This window comes from Aulonocara sp. 'chitande type north' Nkhata Bay, linkage group LG6 (assembly GCF_057382095.1).
Source record: "Aulonocara sp. 'chitande type north' Nkhata Bay isolate Kocher_YH1m ecotype deep benthic linkage group LG6, A_spYH_male_GT1.1, whole genome shotgun sequence".
Taxonomy (NCBI): domain Eukaryota; kingdom Metazoa; phylum Chordata; class Actinopteri; order Cichliformes; family Cichlidae; genus Aulonocara; species Aulonocara sp. 'chitande type north' Nkhata Bay.
This window is the reverse complement of record NC_141349.1, coordinates 9,318,326-9,337,570: the sequence shown is the minus strand read 5'-3', so window position 1 is coordinate 9,337,570 and position 19,245 is coordinate 9,318,326. Positions and strand designations below refer to the sequence as shown.

Genomic DNA, 19,245 nt, shown 5'->3' with positions numbered 1-19,245 from the left:
TGCATGAGTTTAAATACCTGGGATCAGCCAAGCAATAAACAGAGTGTGCAAGAGAGGTGAAGGAGGGAGTGCAGGCAGGTTGGACTGAATGGAAAAGAGGTTAATTGTAACAGAAAGATAACAGTACTTGTCCAGTGTCCTTAATTTTTTAAAGACACAGTACAATGCTCACATGTGGCAAGTTTGCAGCTTACTTTGTTTGTAAATCACCTTGTTGGTTACTTGGTTGATAGTACAAAATACTATTTTATGCCAACGTGTGTTATCTTTGGCATTTTTTTACAGGTCAGCTGAAAAGAAACAAATAATGTGGTTTTACAACAAGCTGCCAAAAACAAAGGTGGTTAAGGATACAATTTGTATATACTTTTTTGCTAAGTTTTCTATCCTGAACAGAAACAACCTGGGTTCATGCCCTGAGCTGCACTAAAAGTGGTCAGACACAAGGGCTGGACTAAAAATGAGCAGCCAATGTCCAAAGAAATCCTTTGAAAGACTCTTACAAGGTTTGAGAAGACAAATAATCTCTTGACTGTGAACAAAAAGGTTGTTTTGTGTTTTTTGTGTTTTTTTTACTGTTTTATTTAAGTCAAATAGGGATTTGGGGCAAGAGTAAAGTCATTACTAGTAAATCAATAACAGAACTGTATCGATGCTTTCCAAGCTCGTAATGCTTTGTAGTGCTAATATTACTGCTGTTCAGCTCACAACAGTTCACTAATTAAGGTCGGTTTATTACTGTATATGCATAAGTCAGCTGTGATTCGGTGCTCTCCTGCTGGTGTGTAATTACTTATAGGTATTTTTTCTCTTCATGCTGCAAATAAAATGAGTAAATGATTCCTCCTCTTTCCTCTTGTGTGCTGTTCTTTACCTGTACACAATCTTCCTATAAAGCTTCGTAGCAAGTGGATGGGAACGCCATTGCTCCGTTTAGATCATAAAGTAAAGTCAGCCATAGAGCTGTGCGGGATGTGTCATCACATAAGTATTTGTCTGTCTCTCTCCAGGCATGCGTATCCTGGTGAACCTGCTGCTCGACACACTGCCCATGCTGGGTAACGTCCTTCTCCTCTGCTTTTTCGTCTTCTTCATCTTCGGCATCATAGGAGTGCAGCTGTGGGCAGGGCTGCTGAGAAACCGCTGCTACCCCGAGGAGAACTTCACACTGTGAGTCACCGCCTACTCCGTCTGAGTGTGGAAAAGAGTGTGAGACCATGTGATGCACATTCTGTCTTCTTGAACATTAATCCCTCTGACAGGGCGTGTGTGAGTCTGACGACTACACACTGTCACCTCTGTGTGTGTTTCTTTATTACGGTAATTGTGTCAATGATGTAACTTCTTGAATAGCACATGAATCAAAATACACACTGTACCCGCAATTTATACGTGTGTCAGTTTCTGTATGTGTAAATAGGTCTGTCACCTCTCCTCTCATTACCTGCCCTCCCTCTGCGTGACTCTAGAAGATTAATTACATCATCTATTCAATTCACTCATATTTCCATAGTGTGAGATTAAGCCTCCCTCTGGCCCCGTCTCTCAAGTGCTAATATAATGAGGCTGATGGCAAACTAAAATTTGCACAAAGCAAATATCATTACCTCATAATCAAATCTGCCACTTAATTAAAAGGCTGACACTCTTCTTCACTGCTTCTCTCTCACCCATTTTCTGCCAAGTCATCAAGATTGTATCAGCGTTTCTGCAATAAACTGCAGAGACGTAGGATCGAGAAATTCCAGGTACTGTAGCTTAAACATGTTTGGCAAAATGAAATAGATGGAGAAGGGGTGACTGAACGTAACTCTTTTAGGTTTCACAATGCTGTAATATTCAAACTCACCAGACAAGGAAAGGTTATAGAAGTATCTCTAAAGACTTTAGATTCCAACACACAACCACAATTCACAGAGATCGTCTATAAATGGAAGAAATTCAAAATCATGTTCACCCTCCACAGAAACGATCGACCAACAGAGATCACACAAGAATGCGACATGTACCAGTCAATCCCAAACAACAAGACCATATTTGAACTTATTGGTTTGAATAAGATGTATTCTGTTTGAGGAAATAACACCAGTTGTCATGGAGCACTGAAATCTGAGTCATACTAGAAAATGCTGAAGGAAATGTTTAGGACATGTGCCATGGGCAAGACGGCAATTCTTGGCATATAAGTTGCACTTCAAAATCAAGCGTTAAAGTACAATATAGTTAAAGATACAGTGTCTAAAATCTTACCACTAGATGTCAGTAGATTGCAGTCAACTGAAGTCTGTTCTTACCATTCCTAATTCTCACAGTAATTTTCTCACATTACTCACAAATAACTCTGTCCACCATTAATCTGTAGTGATGCTAGGCTGTAAGTCAGCTGTTTACCTCAGCTGTCAATATTCCGAGTGTCAACATATATTTATTCTGGAGGAGGCTGTAACACTTTGTGAAAGGAAAGTGATACTGAGGTGAGCTGTTGAGGATATCTTGAACTTTTCTGTCAGTAAGTGCTGCTGTTACCACTTGTTAGCTCCCGTTGGCCTCTGTTAGCAGGTGTTAGCCTCTGTTCGCTGCTATTAGATGGTGTTAAACTGTCTTTGAAGTATTGCTAGCATTGCTGGCATGACATTTAGTGAATAAATTCTCATGTGATGTGAGAATGTAATCAAACTGTTTATCAGAGGGACAGCATAATGTTAGCTGCTGTTAGCTGTTGTTCAGACTTGTTCTTGTTCTACTGACAAGTAATTGCAGCGATATCACGTTGTCACTTTTGTTAATGTTTTCACTTCTTGGGTGAAGGGGACCTTTCTCAGGTGAGAAATTACAGTTGTGATCTTTCATATCTTGCGAGTGAAGGTGCAGGCACGAATTCAAATTTGCCTCCAGTGCACATAAACACTTACGACTTCTCTTCTTCCCCATCTTTGGAGTAATAGATATGTGGCCGGTCTCTAGCCACATACATACATATTCATCACAGCCACTATATTCAAGGTGGTGAATAGCAAAAGACTGACTGTAACTGAACTTCAGAGTGACCGAGTCCAATTTTTGGCCTTTAACCAGCAGAAATTTCAAAGGAGATGAAGCAGTATAATTGCAATAAAGTTATGAATCTGAAATCGTGAATGGGAGAGCAAGCTTATAAATACATTGCTTGCAAATATATAAACAAAATGACTGCGTATGTTGTGACAAATCACCCCCTGCTCTTCGCACCCTTATTCATATACTCATCCCTCTACTTTTTAAAAATTCAAACAAATATTAGAATATTAGAAAGGGTGCAAGAAGAAAACAAATAAAAAAACTAAGAACTGATACATGCACACACTTCCTAGCTGTACAGAGTACTGTATCTGAATTTCAGAAAAGGTCTAAGCTTTAGGTGGACTGTGCCTTTATCCTTTTGCTGTTTCTTAGTTAACCTCTCTTACTACGGTGTTATTTTTGTGCCACTATTCTGAGCGCACGTAAAATAAGTTGCAGGTGCAAGTGTTGCATTTTGAGGAGAAATTTATTTTGAGCAAAGAAAAGCTAAATCTCAGTGAACAAAATTCATTGCTGCATGCAAAAAATGTATTTCAGTGTTTGCTATTATCCACACACACACACACACACACACACACACACACACACACACACACACACACACACACACACACACACACACACACACACAATAGCAGCCCCTGTCGCTCAGTTTTTGCATTTGCACTTGCTCGCAATGTGTTGCTTGCGCTCTCAACATTTCTGCCTGTGCGCGCTCAACTCTTTCTGTACACCGTTATATTTGTGCCACAAAACCAATCACAGACTTGGATGCAAAAAAAATCTGATTGGCTGTTTTGGTCTCCAATTGGCTCGAAATGACAAAATGCAATATCCCAGAATCCATTTCGTCCAAAACTCAAACGAGGCAGTGGCGGAGGAACACAGAGTGGCGGAGTTTGAAATATTACTCTGTCTGGGTCACAAAATAAACTTTTAAGATATTTTCATGCGAGAATGGTGCTGTGTAAACTTCAAATATCTGCTCGATTCATCAAGACATCTCATATTTGCATAAGTGCTCTAAAGTTTTCAGAGATGCCTGTTACCCACCAGCTGACCGGGTGGTCACTCGGGTTAAACATGATATATAAGGCTGAACTGACAAAGAAATCACCAACTACACCACCAGGTAACAGGCATCTCCGAAAACGTTAGAGCACTTATGCATAGCACACATTCTCGCATGAAAATATCTTTAAAGTTTATTTTGTGACCCAGACAGAGTAATATTTCAAACTGGTTTTGTGGCACAAATATAACGGTGTACAGAAAGAGTTGAACACGCACCGGCAGAAATGTTGAGAGCGCAAGCAACACATTGCGAGCGAGCGCAAATGCAAAAACTGAGCGAGAGGGGCTGCTGTTGTGTGTGTGTGGATAATAGCAAACACTGAAATACATTTTTTGCACGCAGCAATGAATTTTGTTCACTGAGATTTAGCTTTTCTTTGCTCAAAATAAATTTCTCCTCAAAATGCAGCACTTGCACCTGCAACTTATTTTACGTGCGCTCAGAATAGTGGCACAAAAATAACGCCATATCTTACCTGTATAGTTTAATAGTATTGCACAGTTTATTGTATTTTTCGTATATACTTTTCAAGAGTACTGTTCCGTGTCCCAATGGCTGTGGGGTGTTTATTTTGGTTGGCGGTATCAGAAATTCAATTACTCTTCTGTCATGTTGCTTTAGTGCACAGCAAAATCTCCAGTGTTAAATTAACACTGGAGAGTGTCTATATGGGTCCACACCTCTGAGTGTTAAATTAACACTTTTGACAGTGTTATATGTTTAAAAGTAACCTAGTCAGTTTTGAAGATTAACAATGGCTAACACTGAGCAGTGCTGATTTTCTAACACTGGAATATTTCTAACATTTTGAGTTATTTTCCAGTGTTAGAAAATCAGCACTGCTCAGTGTTAGCCATTGTTAATCTTCAAAACTGACTAGGTTACTTTTAAACATATAACACTGTCAAAAGTGTTAATTTAACACTCAACAGTGTTGTATTTAACACTCAGAGGTGTGGACCCATATATGTTAATTTAACACTGGAGATTTTGCTGTGTGAAGTGCAAATGCTTTGTAGTAGATTTAGGCTCGTTCTCTGCTCATGGAGTACTACTTGCTTTTTTGTATTTCTGGGCATTGGACTGTGTAATGCATGTGTTTGTGCAGAGCAGCAGAAACACCAGCTGTCACTCATATGTCAGCAACCTTCAGCTTCTACCCAAAATGAAAAGTTTGGTGATTTAAAAAAGCTTGTCTTGATGCCAAGTTCTTTAATTCAGCAATTTCACAGTTCTCATGCAAAAATGTTTAATAGTTAAATTATTTTAATCATGTGTCTTTTTAGTGTAATTTCTTGAGACTCACATGCAGACTTGATTTGATTTTTCTTTTACACTTTAATTTGGGTAGATTTAAAAAGAGACCAGAGTTAGGTTTAAGACATGCAAATGCATGGAGCAAGCATCCTCTCCATTTTAATGCCACATCTGAGAACATCTGGCTGTGGGGCCATAGCATTTGTTCCAAACATTCAGGACCCTCTGTTTAAGTCACTGGACTACATCACATGTTGAAAAATGATTTTTTTTTTTTTTTTTTTGTGTCCCGTTTGGATCTTTAGCCATCAGAATTGTTGTCTTAAGGCCAAGAAAGATGCCAAGCGGATTTATTTTACCAAGTGGATCATCATGGCCTTGCCATATTGGTCCATTTGATTGACCTTTATTATAATTATGAATTATTTTATTTTCAGTTGCTACAAACTAAACTAAAATGAAAAATGATTTTCGAGTGGTACAGAGTGCATTTACATGTGAGGGAGATGGGCACCGGGGCAGTTCGTTCTGTCCATCTGATGTGAAGGTCAAACAGCAGTCTTACAACACATGGTAACCTAGGCTGTTGTCAGTATATTTTAATGCCTTTTGTTTTTGGTAGTTATTGTTATTTTAGAAAATTGATACTACTAATACTAGTAAGGAATATTCTTTAAGTTTCATACTTTTTCTAGTTGTGAGAACCTCAGTAACAACATTTTGTGTGTTTGGCTCAAGATTCCTAATATGTGTTGTTTTAAAGTTGAATTTTAATTGGAGGCTGAATTGCCTAAAATTAATCTTAAATGCATTGGAATATTGTTAAAATCAGCTGTAAAGTAGTACTGTGTATTTAAAATCAGTTAATTGTGCCTAAGTTTGTAAGCAGTTGTTGATTTCTTCCTTTCCAGTGGAACTTGCTCCCAGTTTGGCTTCAGGAGTCAGACACCGTCTACTTTAAAGATTGGAGTTAAAATCTATCTTTTGATTTATTTAATAGGCTTAATCCAGGAACTCTGAACCATTCCTTATTTAAGTTGCTATTGAGGTTTTTCACTTATGTCATGCAAGTGTTGTCCCTTGGACATGATATAACCACCGGTTACTAGGGAAAAATGTGTATTCCATGATTGGTTGGTAGTAATTCCTGGAGGTTGCGAGGTGAAAATGATTGCAAAGAAAGTGCTGTACCAAAAACTCCTGATGAGTGACAGACTGCCAGGATTGCCTGTACTTTTACTCCCTCAGCTGATGGGTGGGAGGCGTGAAGATCTAAGTTGGCAATTAATGTGATGCGATGTAGGAGCTTCAAATTGATATCATAGGTGAAGTTACTAAAAATAATGAATGACTTTGATTTTCACTGACATCAACCTCAAGGTTAGAGGTCATGTTTTCTGAAATTCTTGTCAATGCAATAACTAGTGGACAAGGCAACGTAGAAGATTCAAATTGATACCATAGGTGCAGTTACTAAAAATCTGAGTTTGAAACTCAGTGATCTTGACTTTAAGGTCAAGGTCAGAGTTCAAGTTTTCTGAAAATTTTCTGAATGCAATAACTCAAGAACACGGTGACCAAGGAGTTTGAAATTGACACCATAGGTGTGTGTACTACGAGGGAGGAAGCAAAACTGAGCACACTATACACAAGAAGAGCAACTACCAAAATAAAACAGGAAACATGACACACAGATTAAGATGCGGACTTGACACCGGAACTGGGGAAGAACAGACATGAGAGCATAACTGACTGGACGTGACACGTGGAACACAAGGCACAGTAACAAAACCTAAAGACCAGAAACCACAAAACACTAAAGATGAAAAACACAAATAAAAAACACTAAATGAGACGAAATGCAAAAACCAGGAAACACAAACACTGGGTTCCTAGATCCAGGACACCTTGAGCTGAACTGCCATTATACTTAATTAGTTGAAATGAATTAGATCCTTTTTGTTCACTTTTTATATTGTCATGATATTTTTGTGATTTAAATGTTATCTCCTAATACTAATACTGTCTCGGAACGCTTGTATAGAAAAGAATGATAAAATAAAGTGGCCCAAAGGTAAAAAATGACCTAATACCAGCTGGCTTTTATTCATTATCTGCTCACTTGTATTTTTCACAGCAAAATTAAGAGATTTTTAATAGTCAGCGCTTCTTAATTAGTCATAAATTATGACAGTTCATTTTCCCTGGTAGGAAATAGCAAATCAGAATTAGAAGCTTAAAGCTAAACAGGTGTTGTTTGTTCCTAACCATGTCTATGATTAAGAGTACAGCTAATACCACTGTGCAAACACAGAGCTCAGACAATAACTGGGATTCTGTTAGCGGTAAGGAAATGCCTGGGGAGACCAGATCTGAGGCCAAGCATTTGATTGGGCCAGTTTGGCTGCACAGAGTGGGCTGGACGACGGTTCGCACTTACAAGCCCGGAAAGAAAATAATGATCTGATGAGAGGCTTTGGGGTAGGTCATCACCATAGTAACCAATTCTGAGATGAAATGGAGAGGGGATGTAATCATGGGATGCCCTGATCTCCCTGAGTAAATCTCAATAATGTCATCCAATTTTGGTAAAACATTCGCACAGGTACTCTTTTTCCACCCCTTTTTTGTCAGAGAGCTGATGTAAACAGTGTGTGACGGTTGTAATTCACACTGCCAGGTTTCCAGAAACAAGAGCAAGAGGTATGAAACAGCTGCTTTAGCTGGTGCCTCTGCTGTCAGGAGTCCAACATCTCTTCAGCTGTGAAATGACTACTGTCTGTCTGACACTCTCTGGTGACGAACATAATCACCTCGGTATACAGGAACACACAGCTGATGTCCAAACTGATAATGAGCGAGGCTGTGATATCTGCTGTCAGCGGATGTTGGCTCAGTCGTGCACAGAGGTTGGGACTTGTGGATGGTTGGCTGTCTGTCACATTTTTCTCATATTTACTTGTTCTTCTCATACCTCCAGTAAGGACTGTGAAAAGGATGAACAACACAGGGGTATATCTGGGAACACATGCTCATTTGTGCAGACAATACACTGCACATTTACATCCCTAAGAGGAACATGAGCATGGAAATACCCCTAAAAACTAATGTCTCTGTAGTGAGATGTCCAGAGAGAGTCAGTGAGATACTTCATATCAGTTTTATTTATATAATGGCAAATCACAATAGAACTAGCTTCAGGATGCTGTATATTGTAAGATAAAGACCCTACAATAATACAGAGAGAGCCCCAACAATCAAATGACCCCCTTTGAGGAAGGACTTGCGAACATTGGGAAGGAAAAACTTCCTTTTAATAGTCAAAGGAGCTTGCAAAGAAAAGCATCTGGACTTCTTTCAGTTACTTGAAGACATTTCACCTCTCATCCGAGAAGCTTCTTCAGTTCTAAGGTCAAATGGTGGAGAGTCCCAGATATAAACCTATTGGGAGTTTCCCCCCACAGAGGCCATCTGATCTCAGGAATTCACATGATAAGGTGGGGCCAGGTTTCACAGTGAGCTCACCCGAAACTCTGGCTGACTGGGACCCACACCCAGTTTCACACCTTGGCTCAGGCGATTAGAGGATCATCAGGGGGTCCTTTTGTCCCTCTGTGGGGGGTTACTCCCACTAGGTTTATATCTGGGACTCTCCACCATTTGACCTTAGAACTGAAGAAGCTTCTCGGATGAGAGGTGAAACGTCTTCAAGTAACTGAAAGAAGTCCAGATGCTTTTCTTTGCAAGCTCCTTTGACTACGATGACCTGGATGACTGAGAACCTTCACAGAGACATATTCCTTTTAATAGGAAGAAACCTCCAGACTCAGGGAGGGGCAGCCATCCTCTGACCAGTTGGGGATGAGGGAAGTAATATTTTTGAGTGAGATAAAGCTGCCTCTTTTGTACTTTTAGATATCTAGCATGCATTTTCTTAGTTAAATAAACTGAAAATTTTAAGTTATGCGAGGAGCACACAGCATAACAGGGAATTCAGCAGAAATGACACAATATTTGCTGTCCACTGACAAATCAATCGTTCTGATAGACAGCTTTATCATTCCTGTGCTACGATGTGTAAATGCATGGTATAAGTATATCTTGGTAACACTATATTAGGTACAGATTTATTGGGTTATTATCCAAGACAATATGAGGTGGCAAATATCTACTGATGATCTGATATTTGCTTAGGAGCATGCTAACAGAATTTTATGAACCTCTGCTGGTAAACCAGAGACTCTACAGTAAACCGAAGCTAAACTGAAACAAAGTTTAGCTTAAAACACACTTACAAAGTTCAGTGGAAGGGCATACGTGGTTAATACCTACCAGAGCTACTGTCTTAGCTTCAGACATTTGGGTTAAAAATACCTGTTTCAACTAGAATCAGTGCACATGGACGAAACCTGGTCAAAAATATCCAGTGTTATGCTGGTTCCCTTTCAGTCGATTCACTCGGTACAACACATAAGTATGGGATATCACGCCCTCGCGTGTCCTGGCTGAAGAAACCTTTATTCACGCCTTTACGGCAGATGACGTGTGATGACACGCGCAAGGCCCCGCCCGCACATATAGCCGCTGCCATCACCGTCATCCCTCAGTTCTTACGCTCTTCACCTCGCTGAGAACACCTCTGCTGAGTTGGGCTAGCTAGCTACTGCTAGTTAGCTCCGTTGTCTGCCAACTTGAACCTAGCTTAACTGCCCCTGTTGGTGTTAGCCTCCACCGCCCAGCTGGTGCGTAGGCTGCCCGCGGAGCGCTATTTTCAAGTTTTTCTTGTGCAGCGTTTCGCTTTGCGTTTTGGGAATGGACTCCAAACCGAAGCGAGCAAAGCAGAAATCTTCTGTTCGCCCCTGTCCTCAGGGATGTGGTTTCTCTTTGCACGACAGCGACCAGCACGATGCCTGCCCTGTCTGCCTGGGGATCGTCCACGCTAGGAGAGCGTTGACGGAGCCCGAAGCTTGTGCGTTTTGTCGCCAGCTCCGACGCTCGACCCTGGAAAGACGGGTGACGTTTGTGGAAAGAGTGCTGGGACGCTCGGCTGTCGCACGGCATGACCCTCTTCTTTCCGAGTCTGGAGCCCCGGCTTCGTCCGAGTCCGAAGACGAAAATTTTCAGGTCGATGTCCCCGCGATTAGCTGGGCTGACCACATGGAATACGTTGACGGGTTAGCCGATGACGGACCGGAACCATGCAGGAGCGCTGACGGGCTTCAGCCTGGGTTGAAGCCCGCCAGCGCTCCCCAGGAAGACGATGACGTGCTGGACATCGGCCTGGACATCCATGGTTTGTCGGAGGATGAGCAGGAGAGCTCATTGTCGACCCAATATGCCGCCGCTGCTGCGCCGGTCGGCCACGATGACACCTCTCTTTTCTCCCTGTTTCGCCGTGCCGCTGAGAAGCTGCAGGTGGACTGGCCCTCTCCTCCACCAGCTCGGAAGCCGTCGCGGTTTGCGGGTTTTTTCCTTCCACCGGAGCCCGCAACGGCCAAAAACTGCCTCCCCATGTTCCCAGACTTTCTCTGCGAGCTAACAGCGTCATGGGACAAACCTCTGTCTACCCGCGTCACTGTGCCCGGCTATGGACAGTACATGGAATTGGACGGCGCCGAGGGAGCTGGTTTAGCTAACCCACCCCCTATGGAGCCGTCTCTGGCTGCTTATCTGGCCCCGTCCCATAACCATGGTGTCGGTGGCCCCGCAACTCTGCCGTCCAAGCACTGCAGATTCTCGGCCTCGCAGCTGGAGAAGATTTATCGGGCTCAGGCCGGCACCGCTCGAGCCATGAGCTCCGTCACCATGCTCCAGACGTACCAAGCAATGTGCCTGGCGGAGCTTGGATCGCTGGTTCCGGAGGACAGCCCGCTGTCACCTCTTCTTAACGAGGTTAGAGTCACCACGGATTACATCCTCCGTGCGTCTCGCTGTGCAGCGCTCTCCCTGGGCAGAGGGATGGCTTCGACAGTGGTGGCGCAGAGGCACCTGTGGCTGACCCTCTCCGACGTCCCTGATAGAGACAGAGCTGTGTATCTGGACGCACCAGTGTCTGCGGCTGGGTTATTCGGACATTCACTTGAAGCCATTCAGGCTAGATTCGATCTGAGGAAGAAGCAGACGGAAGCTCTGCGCGACATCATCCCCAGACGCCAGCCCCAGCCCAAGCCCACTGCTAGCTCTCACAAGCCCGCCGCTCCTCTGACAGCTGGCAAGAGACCGGCGCCCACTGCTGGAGTGGGAGGGCCGCCGGCGAGAGCACGTACTCCGGCCCGAGCTCCACGCCAGTCGGCCTGGGGCAAAGGCCCTCCCCCGGGCCCCCGACGGGACCCGACGCCCAGGAGGAAGAAGCCTCAGCCCTCCTAGCTGTGATTGCGAGTGGGGAAGGGATCCGGCAGCAGGGAGACGCTGCTCTTACCCCTCTGTTGCCGCACAAGAGGTGCCGCTTAAGTTCTGTTCAGGTTGTCAGCCCCAGAAGGCGCTGCACTTCCCTATCGCGGTCTCCCAAGCACATAACCCCTGCACACGGTTCAGATGTGTTGAATGTTCAAGCGACCACATCGAGTGTTCCCGCTGTTTTTCATTGTTATGCCCCGGAAAAGGTGCACCCAACAAAATGTATAAATGTACATGTTCCCATGTTGCAATCAATAAAGAGTGTTGTTTACTCTCAAACAATCTCAAATGCTCAACCTGCAGGCGAAATGAGCCAGGTCAGGCAGGGGATGCAGTCCCCTGCAGACACACTGGGGGGCGACGGCGCCCCGCCGTCAGTGCTGCAGGCCAGCCGGCTGGCTGCTCACTTCCCTCAGTGGCGCGCTTGCGCCCCCTCTCCGTGGGTGCTGCAAACCGTTGCCATGGGTTACCGGTTGCAGTTCCGGGTCAAGCCGCCTCGTTTCCAAAGAGTCGTGAACACGATTGTCAACCCCGAGGCAGCCTTGGTACTCAGAGAGGAAATACAGGCGCTATTACAGAAGAGAGCAATACGGGTGGTCCCCGCTTCGGAGACGGACAAAGGTTGGTACAGCCGTTATTTTGTCATTCCGAAGAAAGGGGGAGGGCTTCGTCCCATCCTCGACCTGCGAGTCTTGAACACGTACCTGCGAACGTACAGGTTCAAGATGCTAACACTCAGACAGCTCCTGAGTGCAGTCGGCCCGGGAGATTGGTTTGCGACAATCGATCTAACAGATGCTTATTTTCATGTCGCTATACACCCGAAACACAGGCAGTTTCTGAGGTTTGCATTCGAGGGCGTAGCCTACGAATACCTAGTGCTGCCGTTCGGGCTGTCGCTCGCTCCCCGCACCTTTACGAAATGTGCCGAGGCAGCGCTAGCGCCCCTCAGGAAGAGGGGCATCCGCATCTTGGCCTACCTGGACGACTGGGCTCTCGTGGCTTGCTCCAGAGAACAGGCGGAGACGCAGCTGTCGCGGGTTCTGTCACACATTCAGACACTGGGGTTCTCTGTGAACTTTCAGAAGAGCTCGCTAATCCCAGGTCAACAGATCGCTTTTCTCGGTCTGGAAATATGCTCTCTTTCCAGCCGCGCACGGTTGTCAGAGCACAGAGTGGCCGCGTTTCATCGCTGCCTCGCTCAATTTCAGCTGGGACGCAGACTGCGTTTCCAGACGATATTGCGCTTGTTGGGCATGATGGCATCTATGATCGCCGTAGTGCCGCTTGGGCTGTTGAAAATGAGAGCGTTTCAACGCTGGACTCTCTCTCACCGTTTGTGTGCTTCGCGTCACCTCCGGAGGAGGCTGCCGGTGACTGCGTCTTGCATGCTAGCTCTCCGTCCTTGGAGGGAGCCCGGGCTACTGCACCAGGGCTCTCGGATTGGGAGGGTGTTGTTTCGCAAGGTGGTGTCCACAGATGCTTCCCTAAGTGGGTGGGGAGCGCTGTGCGAGGGTGCGTCAGTGAGAGGGATCTGGTCCGCGGCTCAGCGCCAGCTGCACATCAACCACTTAGAGCTGTTAGCAGTGTTCTTAGCTCTAAAGCGTTTCCGTCCAGTCCTGCAGGGCCAGCATGTCTTAGTCAGGACGGACAATTCAACAGTGGTGTCTTATATAAACAGGCAGGGAGGAACACGCTCTCTTCCCCTGTTGCAGCTGTCTCGCTCTCTGCTGTTATGGTGCAGTGTTCATTTTCTGACTCTAAGAGCCACCCATGTCCCGGGCCACCTGAACCTGGGGCCGGACCTTCTCTCCAGGGGGGGTCCTCTGGTGAGAGAATGGAGGTTACACCCTTCAATAGTGGCTCAGATTTGGGATCTATTTGGCGAGGCGCAAATAGATCTTTTTGCTTCCAGGGTGAATGCTCACTGCCCCCTGTACTTCTCCATAATCGACCACGATGCACCCTTGGGCTTGGACGCGCTAGCGCACCAATGGCCAGACGTGCTCCTGTATGCATTTCCCCCAGTGGAAATGATATCTCCAATTCTGGAGAGGGTGCGTCGGCATTCCCTCTCTCTGATCCTGGTGGCCCCTTGGTGGCCCGCGAAGTCGTGGTATGCAGAAATAATCAGCCTGCTTGCAGCAAGTCCTTGGCAGCTTCCTCTCCGCAGGGATCTCCTCTCTCAGGCGGGGGGGGAAGTGTTTCATCCGCGCCCGGATCTGTGGCACCTTCATGCTTACCTGCTGAGAGGTTAAACTTGGTTGCTAAGGGTCTGCCACCTAGTGTGGTAGCGACGATTCAGAGCGCCAGGGCCTCGTCTACTAGAGGCTTGTACGCTTACAAATGGCGAGCCTTCGAGCGATGGTGCCAGGACCGCCACACTCTCCCATTTCAGTGCTCTATTGTGGATGTTTTAACATTCCTGCAGGAGCTGTTGGATAAAGGCCTTTCGTTTTCGACGATCAAGGTTTATTTAGCGGCTATATCTGCTTGTCATATCGGTTTTGACGGGGTGACACCAGGTGCGCATCCCCTCGCCGTGCGTTTTCTGAAAGGGGTTCGCCGGCTGAGGCCCGTGCTTAAGTCCAGTGTCCCGGCTTGGGACTTGTCTTTGGTGCTGGAGGCCCTTTGTGGCCCTCCGTTTGAACCCGTTGAGTCGGTAGATATGAAACTTCTTTCGTATAAGACCGCATTACTTCTCGCTTTGGCCTCGGCGAAGCGAGTGGGGGACCTTCATGCGCTGTCTGTGCATCCTGCCTGCACACAGTTTTCTCCTGATGGCCGCAAGGTCGTATTGCGTCCGAATGCCGCCTATCTTCCCAAGGTCATGCCTGCATCTTATAGTTCAATGGAGTTTGAGTTGCTGAGCTTTTGCTCCCCTCCTTTTGAATCTGAGGAGCAGAGGAGGGTGCATTCTCTTTGTCCGGTGCGTGCGCTACGCACCTACATTGAGCGCACTCGGGATGTGCGTTTGTGTGACCAGTTGTTTGTCTGCTTCGCTAATCCGAATAGGGGTAGAGCTCTGTCCAGACAGAGGCTGTCCCACTGGATTGTAGAAGCTATCTCGCTGGCATACAGCACCGGAGGTTTTGCGTTGCCCCACGGGGTGGGAGCTCATTCCACCAGGGGGATGGCGACCTCATGGGCTCTTTTTAGAGGGGTGCCTGTGGCTGATATTTGTGCAGCGGCTAATTGGGCGTCGCCGCACACTTTTGTGCGGTTTTATCGGTTGGACGTTACAGCCCCTTCGGTGGCTCATGCTGTCCTTTCTGCTGGGTCTACCACTCACTAAGGATGTGGTGGTCCCGTTCCGGTTCGGTGGCTGCTCTGCGGGGCGTGTATATAGGTCCCATACTTATGTGTTGTACCGAGTGAATCGACTGAAAGGGAACGATTAGTTATGTCTATAACTTCTGTTCCCTGAAGGAGAGGAACGAGGTACAACACAGGGTGGCCCCACTGAGCAGTTGGCTCGGTGAAGAGCGGCTATCGAACTGAGGGATGACGGTGATGGCAGCGGCTATATGTGCGGGCGGGGCCTTGCGCGTGTCATCACACGTCATCTGCCGTAAAGGCGTGAATAAAGGTTTCTTCAGCCAGGACACGCGAGGGCGTGATATCCCATACTTATGTGTTGTACCTCGTTCCTCTCCTTCAGGGAACAGAAGTTATAGACATAACTAATCGATATATGGATCGTGTTTTTTGGCTTGTTAATAGCTTCTTTTGAGCCTGCAGTACGCAGGGACAGAGTCAGTGGAAGCAATACAAAGACCTACAAATACACAGAGTGTGTTAGACAGAGAGTAGTTACTATGCTGCTTCTATTGAGTCATCATAAATACCAGGTCAATTGTAAATGCTAACCAGTATGTCGTTCTCTGGTCTGCCTTCTAAATAGCAACCCTACCTCACACTGAAATAAAATCACACACAGCTTCGCTCTTTTTTTCAGCCTCTATCTTTTCATTTTCCTAATATTGCCAAAACGATCACATTTACTCTCTTCCTCCTCGTGTTTGGTTTATTGTCTTCTCTTTTCATCATTTCAGCTTTACTCCTTTGTCAACTGCTTTTGTATCGTGTGTCTTACATTTTCTTGGTTTCATTAAACACAGACTTTTTCTTGGATGCAGCTAATCAAGTCATAAATTGAGAAGTAGCATCAGCGTTCTATAACAGGCAGAGCAGACGGTCACGCTGAACCAGACAGCAGCCTGCTGCATAACACCAGCGCCAGACCGCATTAGCTTTTCTTTTAAAGTCTGCTTATCTAACGTCTTCTTGTCTGCATTTTCTTCATCTTGTCATGCACCCTGCTGGACGAGCTACCAAATTAGAATTAACTGTCACGGAGGAGCAGGGAGGACTCGGCGCAGACTGAAATCTCAGAAAAACAGGTTTATTTACACACTCCAGGTGCACTATATACAGGTGAAGGAGAAGGGGGCCAGGGTTCCCAGGGGTGCAGAGAGGGGTCGGGAAAAGTGTCCAGAGTCTCCAAACCAAGCACGAGAAATCTGCATACAGAGAACAAGAGTTAGCACGGAACTTTCACGGACAGAGCTCAAAACTGGCTGAGGCTAAAGTAGCACTGACGAGCGTTATTCAATAGTCCAGCGGCGAGGTGCTCTCAGTCACTGCCTTAAGTAGCGGGAGCAAACAAGGTGAGGAGCCACAGGTGATTGCCTACAGGTGGCGGAGGCCGGGAGCTCACAATGAGCTCCGCCCAGGCAGCGAGCAGAGAGAGAGGAGAGAGAGAAAAGACAAAACATAACATGTAGCCACACAGGGCCAGCCGAGCAGGCACGGGGACCATGACATTAACTGAGGAAAAAATGTGCTGCTGATATCAGTTTGCAGGCTAGATCGTGAATAACATGTTTAGCACATGAAAGGTGGTCGAAACATGGCCACAGTTTGGTCTGGTTAGGTCCTTTTTTATTAGTGACAGTAGCTGCTTGTGGACTTTATGTTTGGTACCACTAACAACATGCTGTCCCCACATTACATGTAGGCACTGTCTAGTACTTTGTATCTTTCCTTCATATCACTCAGCGTTATTAAGAGTATTGAGGTCAAACAAATATTAATATATTACTCCCAGAAGAAAGTAATATGTTACACTAGCCATTAGTTTACTTTTGCATTACTCTGTAACATAGACATATAAATAACACTCAGGTTATAAGACCTCACAGAACCCTACTTACTCTGTGTTAGCGTGAAGAGATGTTTGAAGTAAAGTTTGCTGATCATAGCAAGAGGCGCGTTTAATGCAAGCTTGAAAGAATCCTTAGTAATGCAATGAATGGCATAATTGAAACTGTAATGTGATAAATGCGACTGTGGTACTCAAAATTGTAATCTGATTACTGTGCTTTTTTAAAGTTCTTGTACTTGTTTTTAAATCTGTAATCTCTTTGTGAACTTTGTGAACCCTGGGTTTGCTTTATAAATAAAACTGGTCACATAGTCCTTGAGCTGGCTGAGATAAATGTTTGGTAAATGGTAAATGGCCTGCATTTGTATAGCGCTTTTCTAGTCCCTAAGGACCCCAAAGCACTTCACAGTACATTCAGTCATTCACCCAGTCACACACACATTCACACACTGGCGATGGCAAGCTACATTGTAGCCCAAAAACTTTTTTAACGTCTATGACGGCGCATTTTGTTTTTTGCTTGTCTGGCTGTCTCGCTAAATCAGGAACTCTTTGAAAGAATTTCTTAAAATTTTGCACTTGGAGTCAAAACAAAACTGATTCGATTTTAATGATCAAAGTCAAGGACACAGTTCCACACAAACGTTCAACGGGATACAATAATACAGTGATGAAACTAGTGCATATTTTTTATGTCTAGACAATGGTGATTTTAGATTCTTCCTTTTAAAAGGTACTTTCAGCTGCTCCCTTCACTAGGGGTTGCCGCAGTAGGTTGCTCCACAGTTTTGATTTGCTAGCTTTTTAAGCCTGATGCCCTTCCTGATGCAACCAGCGGGGGATTTGTACTTCCTCCTGACATCAAACCAGCAATCTCTCGCTTCTTACGTATGTGTAAACTCTCCACTATTCGGTTTCTTCTATTTAAAAAAAAGTATTTGCACTACATTATAAAATCCCATCATACTCCTTGACAAAAATTGATTTTAACACTTTAAAAGTCACGCTTTAGAAGGTGACACAAAATAAACTTGTCAGTCAAAAGATTTTTTTCAGCAAAAAGCACTATAAATCACACTGCTGTGAAATGTTTTTAACAGGTTTGAGTCAGGCTTTGAACACATTGTTAAAATTCTGTTTGCATAGAAGACTTTAAAGCCTCCAATATTTTTGTGTTTCTGTAGTTTGCAAAACACGAAAAGAAAAAATCCAAAAGGGAAATTTCACATTCAGTGTGAGAAACACGCAGATTGCTGGACTGAACAGCGAGTCTGACGGCTTGTTCTCGGGCTGCCTTTGTAGCCAGTACATGATCAATCTTACATCAAGAAAAATGTTCGTCACACGGAAACGGTGCGCCGCAGACAGACAACGGCTGTCAAACAGAGTCAGACCGCAGACTGTCAGCTACAGTGGGGCAAAAAAGTATTTAGTCAGCCACCGATTGTGCAAGTTCCCCCACTTAAAATGATGACAGAGGTCAGTAATTTGCACCAGAGGTACACTTCAACTGTGAGAGACAGAATGTGAAAAAAAAATCCATGAATTCACATGGTAGGATTTGTAAAGAATTTATTCGTAAAGTAGGGTGGAAAATAAGTATTTGGTCACCTCAAACAAGGAAAATCTCTGGCTCTCACAGACCTGTAACGTCTTCTGTAAGAAGCTTTTCTGTCCCCCACTCGTTACCTGTATGAATGGCACCTGTTTGAACTCATCATCTGTATAAAAGACACCTGTCCACAGCCTCAAACAGTCACACTCCAAATGCCGCCATGGCCAAGACCAAAGAGCTTTCGAAGGACACCAGGAAAAGTATTGTAGACCTGCACCAGACTGGCAAGAGTGAATCTACAATAGGCAAGCAGCTTGGTGTGAAAAAATCAACTGTGGGAGCAATCATCAGAAAATGGAAGACATACAAGACCACTGATAATCTCCCTCGATCTGGGGCTCCACGCAAGATCTCATCCCGTGGGGTCAAAATGATCATGAGAACGGTGAGCAAAGATCCCAGAACCATACGGGGGGACCTGGTGAATGACCTGCAGAGAGCTGGGACCAAAGTAACAAAGGTCACCATCAGTAACACACTACAACGGCAGGGAATCAAATCCCGCAGTGCCAGACGTGTTCCGCTGCTGAAGCCAGTGCATGTCCAGGCCCGTCTGAAGTTTGCCAGAGAGCACATGGATGATACAGCAGAGGATTGGGAGAATGTCATGTGGTCAGATGAAACCAAAGTAGAACTTTTTGGTATAAACTCAACTCGTCGTGTTTGGAGGAAGAA

General features: G+C 45.1%; 1 protein-coding gene across 3 annotated transcripts in view; it reads left to right on the top strand.

Moving 5' to 3' along the window:
* LOC147327215 (voltage-dependent T-type calcium channel subunit alpha-1I-like) overlaps window positions 1-19,245 on the top strand; it is a 179,534-nt gene that overhangs the window by 53,850 nt on the left and 106,439 nt on the right. For all 3 annotated transcript variants that reach the window (XM_086294862.1, XM_086294861.1, XM_086294863.1), the window contains exon 4: window positions 1,011-1,170. In XM_086294862.1, coding sequence (XP_086150988.1) covers window positions 1,011-1,170 — 160 coding nt within the window. The remainder of the gene's footprint in view (window positions 1-1,010; window positions 1,171-19,245) is intronic.